The sequence below is a fragment of the Choristoneura fumiferana genome, chromosome 4 (genome assembly GCF_025370935.1).
Source record: "Choristoneura fumiferana chromosome 4, NRCan_CFum_1, whole genome shotgun sequence".
Classification (NCBI taxonomy): domain Eukaryota; kingdom Metazoa; phylum Arthropoda; class Insecta; order Lepidoptera; family Tortricidae; genus Choristoneura; species Choristoneura fumiferana.
This window is the reverse complement of record NC_133475.1, coordinates 20,699,377-20,710,357: the sequence shown is the minus strand read 5'-3', so window position 1 is coordinate 20,710,357 and position 10,981 is coordinate 20,699,377. Positions and strand designations below refer to the sequence as shown.

The following is a 10,981-nucleotide window of genomic DNA, read 5'->3' as shown; positions in this document are numbered from 1 at the left end:
TCTCTCGATAATACTACTTTATCTTAAGTCGACATTAAGGTGAACCTCGCAGGATTATAGACGGGTTAGAGACTACTAATAAAACTATGAAATAGCCATTCAGATACTAACAAGCAGATATGGTAAACAATCACAGATTATTGATGCACACTACAGTGCCCTTAGCAAAGTAAAGGCTGCAGATACAAAAATAGAGGATTGTCGGACCACATTAAATGAATTAGAACGTCATCTCAGGTTCTACAATCACTTGGTGAAGCACAGATCATAACCATTTACGGTATCTTATTACGGAGAAATTCCCAGGAGATCTCATCTACGAAATGAAGATGAAACTGAAAGAAGACACTGTTGGAGAAATGAGAAAGCAATTGGAAGTGATAATATCTGCAAGAGAAGAAGCTAACAAAATAAGACCAGATAATAGTCCTACCGAAAAGGGAAACCATACAGTAGAAACACTACATATAACGCATAAGAATAAAGAACCTTTAAGAAATAAACCCGCAAGAAGGTACAATAGTTTCAAGAAAGGAAATCACATTAAGAATAATAATATGAGAGAGAAGAGAATAAGAACGAAAACAAGAAAGGCGAGCGTACACAAGAATGGAACGAAGCTATTATTCCAGAAGCCAATGTGACACATCACTGAAACGAAAGTATGAACCAATGAGAAATAAAGACAAAGAACAAAGAGAAGGAACAAAGGAATACATAGAGCATAAAAGAAGGAAACTATCTTGCATATTCTGTGAAAGGATCACTATGCTGACCGGTGTCAAGAATATAAGACAATTGAAGAGAGAAGAGCGAAGCTAAATAAACGCTGCTTCAATTGCCTATCAGGAGACCATTTAATGCGTTTTTGCAAAAGTAGAAAGGAATGCGTCTACTGCTACAAGACGGGAAGACATCATCGAGCTCTATGTCCTGAAAAGTTTACAGCCAGAAAGGAAATGTCGTTAACCGCAGTGAATAGCGATGAGTTTACAGTATTACAGACTGCGATAGTAACAGTGAAGAACGAGAGAGATCAACACAAACCCGTGACATGCAGGTTATTACTAGACTCAGGGTCTCAAAGATCATATGTCACAGCAGAGATTTCCAAGAAACTCAACCTATCGGTGAAGGAAGAAAATAGACTGTCAATTTTCGGGTTTGCAAGCGAAACGCCTCGAGAGTATGACAGCCCCCGAGTCGAATTGGAAATAACTACAAGAAAAAATATAACTATAACGCTGCATGCCAACGAAGTTCCTACAATTACTAAAGGAGTAGAAACGCCGGTTATTAATCTCGACAAATGGAAGGATATCACTCTAGCTGACGACGGATCCCTCGGAGATAGAGTAGATATTTTAGTTGGGAACGACTACTATTTTAACTTGATTGGTACAGAAAAGGTACGCCTTCAAGACAACCTATTTATAATAAACTCCGAGTTTGGATGGTTGGTTAGTGGAAGAGTAAATACCAAGGAAAGTGAAAATACTTTTTCGGTTATAACCTACTGTCAAAATCACGATCCGAATTGCGTCTACTTTACTGAACCAGACCTACCTCTAAAAAACATGGACATTTCATTCTTATGGGCTTTAGAAAGTATCGGCATTACGGATAACCCGAAGACCACGAGAGAAGATGAAGCTATTAAGCATCTCAACGAAACCATACGTCATATAGATGGCAGATACATGGTAAAATGGCCATGGGTTGAATACCCTCCAAGGATGCCTACTAACTTTGGGTTAGCGTATGGAAGACTGAAAGGCCTACTCCAACGATTGAATGAAAGTTCAATGAAAGAATATCAATATATACTGGAAGAACAACTGAACAGTGGCGTCATCGAAATCATAAATCCAGATGAAGACGTTTATATCCAGAAAGTACCTCCTATTCATTACCTTCCTCACCACATGGTGAAACAAGAAGGCAAGAAAGGACGGATTGTCTACGACGCGTCTGGAAAGTTGAAAGAGAGTAAGAGTTTGAATGAGTGCATGTATAAAGGTCCATCGATGATTGGAGATTTGATAGCATTACTCATTCAATTCAGAACAAATAAAGTTGCGATAACAGCTGATGTGGAAAAAGCATTTCTACAAATAGGACTCCAGACTGAAGACAGAGACGTAACTAGGTTCATTTGGATAAAGGACAAAAGTAAACCTCTATCTATGGATAACATTATACATATGCGCTTTTGTAGAGTGCCGTTCGGAATCATTGCAAGTCCGTTCATATTGACAGCCACGCTACGGTATCACGTCTCACAGAATGCACCAGAACTGATTCCTAAGATTGTGGACAAATGCTACGTCGACAACTTCGTTACTGGAACAGACTCTACAGAAGCAGCGATACAACTGTTTATAACCACACGAAAAGTCTTCAATGAGATAGCTATGAATCTGAGAGACTGGATTTCAAACGATAAAGCTTTTCTCAAAACCATCCCATCAGAATACAAAGCCGAACAAACAGAAGAAACAAAAATACTGGGCTTAATATGGAATATCAAGAAAGATACCTTGCGATTGAACATTAAAAGCGAACCTTTTAAAGAAGAAAACGTTAAAGGACCTCAGAGCAAAAGGAAGATACTGAGTACAATTGCTTCTATGTATGACCCATGTGGACTTTGTTGCCCATTGATTTTACCTACGAAGTTGCTAATGCAAAAATTATGGGAAATAAAAATAAAATGGGACACAGTCTTACCTGACGAACTGCAAAGAAAGTGGGAAGATATTATTAATCGCTTGGAAGCAATAAAACATGTAGAAATACCCCGTTATATAGGACTTACCGGAGAAGCAGTATATGAGCTACACGGATTTAGCGACGCATCAAAGCAAGCATACGCGGCAGTGATCTACTTGACAGCCGGAAATGAAGACAAAAGGAACATATCATTCGTTATGGCTAAGTCAAAGGTTGTGCCAAAAGAGGAAAGAGAAGATTTGCGCATGCCCAGACTTGAATTACTAGGTTGTTACTTAGGTAGCAAACTATTGAAATATGTCAAGAACGTGATAGGCATCACAATAACCAAAGAATACTTATGGACGGACAGTAAAATAGTTCTAAGTTGGGTCCACTCTAATAAATTATTACCTCCCTTTATTGGGAGGAGAGTAGATGCCATCAAAGAAAATAAGCAGTTGGAACTACGCTATGTAAACACGGAAGCTAATCCTGCTGACCTGGCGACACGACCCGATTTATGGGAAAAGAAAAAGACGCTGTGGCTTAACGGCCCTGAATTCCTAAGACAAGGAAAAAGAAATGGCCAAGCCATTCCGTATTTGAGACTCGAGACCTGTCGTCGGGGCAGGGTCCTTCGGATACAGTAAACTTAATGGAGATTAACGAGAAAATACCAGACAAGACATTTCGCGAAGAGAATTACCAGTAGATACTATGAAGAGCATTAAAGACCTGCAGAAAGAATATTTTCCACTAGAAAGCAAAGGAAAGAAAACGAGTTTAGCAATTAATTTGGAATTATTCAAAGACATAGACGGACTGTTGCGATGCAATGGCCGTATGAAACATGCAGAATGGTCTTTCGACAAACGTCATCCAATACTAATACCCAGAGACTGCACATTTACAAATGACCTCGTCATGAAAACTCACAGAGAAAATTATCATATGAAAGCTACTCACACGTTGAGCAGAGTAAGAGAGTCATACTGGATTCCAAAGGGGAAGAGTTACGTACAGCGACTATTAGCAAAATGCCCAGAGTGTATCAAGCATAGCGGAGGCCCTTTTAAGTTACCTCCAGCACCAGCATTACCTCCAGAGAGAGTAAATTACTCGTCACCGTTTACTTATACAGGTGTTGACTACATGGGACCTCTTCTGATAAACAACGGAGATGGAAATAGCAAGAGATGGATCTGTCTTTTTACATGCTTAGTCGTGAGAGCGGTTCACCTCGAAGTCGTACGAGACCTTACGGCTGAAGAAGGTTTACTCGCGCTAAGAAGAATGATCTCTACGAGAGGAATACCATCATTAGTAACATCAGATAATGCTCAACATTTCAAGCTGATAGCAGAAATCATTTCAAGTCAATATTGCATTGACAAGAAGATAAGATGGAGGTACATAATACCCCTATCCCCTTGGGCAGGTGGATTTTACGAACGCTTAATAGGTATTGTCAAAAATTGCATGAAGAGGACGCTAGGAAAACACATGCTGAAAGATAATCAGCTCTCAACGATCGTTAAAGAGATTGAGGCCGTGGTTAACTCACGACCGCTCACTAGCGTGGATTCCGAACCCGACTATGTTTTGAAGCCTTCGGACTTTCTGACTGCAGGAAAAGTAATCACATTAGAAGAAGCCGAAAATGAGTCCGAACCACAAATTATGACCACAACGAAGACAGAATTAATAAAAGGCTGGAAACGAGCACTCATCATGCTAAAAGAATTTAAAGAAATGTTTTATAACCGTTACCTACTAAGTCTTCGCGAGAGATACGGACATCTGCCGCGAGAACCGCGAATAACTTCGAAACTTACACCGAGTCCTGGTCAGATCGTACAGATCAAGGGCGACTCCAAGAATAGAAACGACTGGAAGGTAGGGAAGATTACAGAACTGATCCCGAGTGCTGACAGTCTATGTAGAGCAGCAATAGTACAAGTAGGGGACACTGAGTACACGCGTTCTATCGCACATCTCTACCCTCTCGAGATAGAGGATGCTCCAGAGCCTATTGCGAACATCAGCAGTAAAGGAGGAACTCGTCCTTTAGTGACACCTGATCACGACACGGTAAATATAGAGAGTGTGGAGGAAATTCGCCCTCTGACACCTGATTTAACAACAGCTGTAATACCTCAACCTCAAGTCATTGCACCTATGCCATTGACGATGGAAGATCACGTTAGTATACAAGATGAAGACGCAGAACATGCACCGACAGAACATGAAGATGAATCGCTACCTAATACAACTGAGATGAATGATATGGATGTGAACCAGAGGTCGAAACGAGCTGCAGCCACTAAAGCCATGGAGAGAATCAAGGAATGGACGCGAGACCTGACTGCGCTACTGCTTCACTCCAAAGCCTTGCCGCCGGGGAGTGTCGCGACAGGCGCGAATCTCTAGGTGAGTGGCCCGCTTTATTAGTTTTGGAGTGGCAACACTGAATATAAAAAGACTGCTGTCAGTCTATGGCATGGCGGCTAATAGCGTCAAATGTGAAATGTGTATAAAGTTCATTTGTGGAAGTCATCAAGCAGCAACTGCAGTATCTCCATCCTCCCAAAGCTGAGTATACCTGAGTATTCCTATTTCTGCTGATCACCGGGTGTCGAGGCGCCTATGGTCTTTTCGGTGTATCACGTATTAACGTTTTTACTGTTGTTTGTACCAATCACACCCTGTGGGGCGCCAGCTCGGATGCATGCCCACACACATGGTGTGGGATCCATCCTGACTGGTGTCTATCTTGGACTCTACCTACAGCTCCATCGACAACCCAGGGGCATATCTCGCTGTCCACTACGGGACACGGGATCTGGGTTGATTTAGAATCTTGGCGTGCGCAGTGGACCAAGTACTGTTTTGCGAGCGGGCCGGAGACGTCCGGTTACCCTCGCCCCTAGAGTGAGCCTGTATGTTTAGAGCTGTGTCGTAACATTGTGACACGTGATTGAGTCTTGCCGTTCTGATACCAGCTATGTTTTACAGTTGACGAGAAGTAGTGCACCGAGGAGCGCCACGGGCTGACCGTGACACTCCGTGGCCGGAGGAATGATCAGGGTTACTCATCTGGCCATAATTTATGCAGGAGGTGGAAGGAGATTACCAGCGGAGACACATCCAGTAATAATATAAGCGAAGCAGAACTATTGGGAGTTAGCAACCTACAAGAAAATGAATTCAGGTATGTTAAATATATGCTACATCGCGAAGAAGGAATATATCTCATAATAAGCAAGTCTTACCCACAATATGGAATATAGAAAGTATAGAGATATATATATATATATACAACAATTAATCACCCAATCTTTCGCGATAGTTGTTGGCGTTGGTGTATTGCATTCTCAGTACAATATTGTACAAAAAATCAAACTCCACCAGAACATCTGTGTATACTGGAGAGTGTTGGTATCCTGAAAGCATTGAATATTAGTTTTAATGAAACTCAAAAACACTATAAATTTCGGATTCACTGAGCTCATTGCAGTCAATTGCTAAATTTCCATTCAAAACAAAATCTACAATCCCCATTCTATAAAAATACGAAGCCTTCTATTTAAATGCTATCAGAATGGATACTAGTTTCCTTGCTTGGATCCCTGCCATAGGGGGATCCAGGGAAACGAACGCGTGGACCAATTAGTCGCGAAAGCGATAGATAGTGGGACCTCCATCCGTTTAAAAATATAGCTGAGGATCTTAGCTTTGCCAAGGATATACTTACGAGAGCTTGGAGCCAGCTTTGGGCGTCCAATGATGTAAAGACGGGTTTGCGTTTATCGGGATATTCACCGGCAATCCCTGCAAGCCCTGGTTCTCAAAGATCTATCTTTGAAGCCTGCAACAACCATGATGTCTCGTATGCGTATGGGGCATGTTTGCACACCCCAACATCTTGCGAGATTGGGCATATGGACAGCTCGGCATGTGAATGTGGAGCTGTCCCCTGTGATCTTAATCACATAATCCTCGCTTGTCATCTTTATGATCGTTCCTCATTTCTAACAGTGTCACTCCTTGGCGTTCCGTTTCCCGTATCTGTTCCATCCCTCCTTGTAATTAATGATAATTCCTTATATATATTTAAAGCTCTATATACTTTCTATCTCATAACAATATAAAACTATAAGTATTATTATTTATCTTTTACCCTTCCTGATCTTTTCCAACCCATTTTTCTAAACTCCGATCCTTACGCTTTCCCTTATCTAATTCCGTTCCCCGTTTGGCTAAATGCGCCAAGAGCGCGAAGCTATAAAAAAAAAAAAAAAAAGTTACCGTTTAGCGAGAACTGATATTTATAAAAGATCAAAATTTGTTTATTATTTATTATAATAATTAATAATAATAAACAAAAAAAATGTGACGAGATTTTACTAGTAGTTATGTATTACATTTTACTCCTGTAAAAATAAAGTTAAATGAAACTGTGTTAATTTTTCCCATTATTCTGTTTGCTGAGCAACAAGGTGTTTGAAACCTTTTGAAACCCACTGTAAGGTAGCGCTAAACAAGTTACGTGTATCTTAACCTAGATGGCGTAAAATAAAAACCTTTTTTACGAGCTAGTTTGAACTTCAAACAAGCTTTTCAACGTGAAACCTTCTTTTAGAGGTTCTATAGCTAAGCCTAAATACGCATTATAAACGGGCTGGACTTCGTTATCGGATTTGTACTGCGCCAGTTGCGACGCTAGGTAGAGGTTGGGTCCCATTTCGCCTCGAGGCTCGCCGATTTCTTCTAACTCTTCGATGTCGTCGGTTGGTGGTTTTGAAGGTTGCTGAAAAACATTTTTGCTTGTTACAAGTTGACACATAGCGTAAGTTTAGATTTTAAAAGTCACTGATTTACGTCCAGCTGCTGCGACATGTCTAGTAAGGAGTGCTGCCATTCACGAACATAGGCGCCGCGGCCGGTAGGATTATTTTTCATCCTGTATCAATGGGGTGCACTCATCTTTATAATTATGGGTATTACATTGTCTTAGTCCAAGCTGCTTCTATTTATTTTCTTTTATAACAGAGAGGCAAGTGTGCCTCGTGCCCCCATTTCAGCGCATGGGCGCTCGGAACATTTAGCCCGAAAGCTTAGCACGTAACTACCCACTCTTTCGATTAACAATAACATGAGTAATTGTTGATTGAAGAGCCACATACTTTGTGCTAGTTTCACACGGGTAATAATAACTAAAATCAAGTAAAAAAAAGCAAGGACGTAATGTCTTCGACCCTTAGCTCTTTCGAACCCATCCGAGTATGAAAGGAGTTAGGACAATGGATTTAATGTACAATCCATGTCAAGTTCAGAATTCGGGTGCGCATTTTTTCACATAACTTTTTAAGTACTATTATCGGAAGTCCGAAAATGTTTCTAATACCATTTTACATCATAACGATCACTTCATATTTTTTATAATTTTTGTAATACTAATATAATATAAATAACGATAGAAGTAAATCTTATTTTCAATATTATGAGTTCAAATGTTTTCTTATTCATACCATTATTAAAAAGAAAATTATGATATTTATTCGTCTGTTATGAAAGAAAATTTTCTGAAAAACAACATTATGACTTGAGATGTGTTCTTAGTAATGACGTTATGAGTAAAAAAATATGAAGACTGTCTGTTATGAGTTCCGATGTCAGTAATAAAAAATTATGAACAAAAAAAAGTATGAGGAAAAAAATGATGAAGATTGATTATTATGAATAGGTCTAAATCGGTAGTAAAATAAAAAATAGGAATAAGAATTTTATGACAGTCAATATGGACCCTCAAAATTCAAATGTAAGAATTATGAAAGTAGACCTTATGCACAATCCATATCAAATTCAAATTCAAATGTAATTAACCCGCACAATCGTATCAGCTGGGTTCGAAAGGGTTAGGCGACTCAACCCAAAAAAAAGTTTGATACGGGTGCTAGTTTAGTTGTGTTAATCAACTTTTTAGTGCAGCTTGTTGCCATGATACTTAACGCTCCAGTTACCAATAAAAGTATGTTTTTATGAGGTACAGTCGGTGCTTAACATAAGTATCCACTTCTATGCAACTAGATTGAAAAAGTGGATACATAAGTTAGAAACCGACCGTTCAAATTCCCTAAAAGTTAGCAGTGTGACAGTTTAAAGGCAATCCTTAATGGCCCATCTAAGCGTGCTAATGGTATAAATGGCAAACATTTTTCGGGACAGAAAATAATAACACTAAAATTTATTGACCCAGTTCTTGTATTAAAGATTTGAGAGTTTGTCTAATGTGGCTCTTGATCATAAAATGTGACGACCACTGTATTAGATACTAGATGGCGCTGCCATCTACGCTACACGATACCTCGTTCCACGTCATCTCGACACCAAGCACGGGTCGCTCGCAGTATGCGCGATGCAATTCCTGCAGCTCGTCACGCAAGGAGTGTAGCCTCTCCCGAGGGTCTGCTCGGAAACCGAGCACGTAAGCCTCCGCTGCTCGGCCGAGTTGCGATCACCAGTGCCTCGCCGAATTTGGAGTCGCGGGTTGAGATCTGATGAGATTGGAAAATTTATCGAGATTCTACCAGAGAGATGGACCTCTTTAAAGCCGTGGGTTTACAGTGGATGCAGGCCGTTTGTAACCGATGAAAGTAGACGTCTATTGAATTATGTCCAACAGTTGACGCCCTACGGCTAATATGATGATGATAATAATGAAGCAGGATTCGGCTATTGCAGCTCTGAGAGTATTACTAATTTAAAAGCCAACAAAAAAGTTTATAAGTACTTCTTATATTTGTAAATAAAAAAAACCTTGTATTGTGGAGTGGCGTAGCTACCAAGGGGCTAGGCGGGGCAGTGCCGGGGCCCTCAAGCTCAGGGGCCCTCGAAATTCTGCTTTATAGCTTATGATAAAGTTGCTTAGCATTTTTAAAGTATTTGTATATATGTATAATAATTTTACTTCAAAAAACCTTACCAGTTTTGATAGCATGGGCCCCATTTTTTTATTTACCCCAGGGCCCTAGGTTACCTAGCTACGCCACTGATTGTGACGACTATTTAAGTACCCTATAGGTTTAAAACCATCACAAGATAGCTATAACAGGCTGCCTCAGAATACAGAAAGCTCTTTACTATTCAAATTTCAATGAAAATACAAAATAATTCCCGATTTTTTTCTCAAAAAACAAAAACCACGAAACCTGTACTACGAAGTACCAAATTCCTTATACTCACGCTCTCTATGGTCAAGTAAGGCATAGACACGTTGAAGGAGTCGTTAATGTCTGCGAACCACACGACCCTTACGTTGGTGATCACCATGGTCCCAAGGTTCCCGGACTCGCTAGATAGGTTCCAGATGCTGTGTTCGTTCAAGCAGATCTGAAAGGGATATGATCCGGTTAGAAAGACCAATCCGGTTCGAAGGACCAATCCGGTTCGAAGGACCTATCCGGTTCGAAGGACTAATCTTGTTCGAAGGTCCAATCTCATTACAAGGTTCAGAAAGGGTTACATTTTACTGATGAATACCTATCGGGATTAAATTTATTATAACGGTATGATATCGAAAGAGGCGACTGATTATTTCATACCCCGCCTCCCCCCCCTACAATGCGAAAACTTGAAGTCAATTATTTATTACGAATAATAATCGTAACTCACGTGTGTTTAAATCTCAACTGTCTTTGAAAAAGTAAGAGTTTGGCCACTAGTGTTCTGGAGAACTTAACTTCATTATCTTCATTTATTTTGACCTCTCGATTGTTTCCATAAGTGTAATGTACGCTCACTCGAGCAGCAAAAAATGTTATTTCATTATAAGTGGAAACTTCTTTGGCATTTTGGAAACTTCTCAGGTATTTATACTCAACTGTGTTATATATGCTGTTTGTTTCCCAAATAAATAAATAACGTTGTTGGAAATCAAAAATAACACTATATATACGACACACACACTGTGTACACTTATGATAGCTAAGGTAAGGATAAACAAACCCTCTCTAAGGGCAATATCCTCAGCTGCTTGTTGTGGATGATGGCACTTCGCAGCTTCAGGTCCCGGTACGGTCTGGAGGCAGCGTATGCTCTGGAAACAAGCATATAGGAAATTTATGAAAGACCCAAAGAAAAACACACTAACTAAGAATAACTACCCTCTTAAAATAATTAAAAACAAAACAAGACGGCATTTTTATTTCAAAGTTCCATAGTTCTGAAACAGCTGAACTATTTTTTATCAAACATAGCTAAGAAC

General features: G+C 39.9%; 3 protein-coding genes across 3 annotated transcripts; 2 read left to right on the top strand and 1 right to left on the bottom strand.

Moving 5' to 3' along the window:
* Positions 1-959: 959 nt before the first annotated feature.
* LOC141427225 (uncharacterized) lies at positions 960-3,427 on the top strand. Its single transcript, XM_074086449.1, has 2 exons — positions 960-2,582; positions 3,284-3,427. Exons 1-2 carry the CDS (start codon positions 960-962, stop codon positions 3,425-3,427), a joined length of 1,767 nt encoding a protein of 588 aa, XP_073942550.1.
* On the top strand, positions 3,298-5,945 carry LOC141427113 (uncharacterized). The gene is made up of 2 exons (XM_074086346.1): positions 3,298-5,145; positions 5,831-5,945. The coding sequence occupies exon 1, from the start codon at positions 3,433-3,435 to the stop codon at positions 5,143-5,145; it is 1,713 nt and encodes a 570-aa protein (XP_073942447.1). The 5' UTR covers positions 3,298-3,432; the 3' UTR covers positions 5,831-5,945.
* A 1,249-nt stretch (positions 5,946-7,194) lies between these two features.
* BBS5 (Bardet-Biedl syndrome 5 protein) lies at positions 7,195-10,827 on the bottom strand. The gene is given in 5 exon segments (XM_074086447.1): positions 7,195-7,525; positions 9,083-9,205; positions 9,207-9,272; positions 9,961-10,107; positions 10,723-10,827. Coding segments are annotated over 5 exon segments (663 nt in total). The 3' UTR covers positions 7,195-7,303.
* Positions 10,828-10,981: the final 154 nt, after the last annotated feature.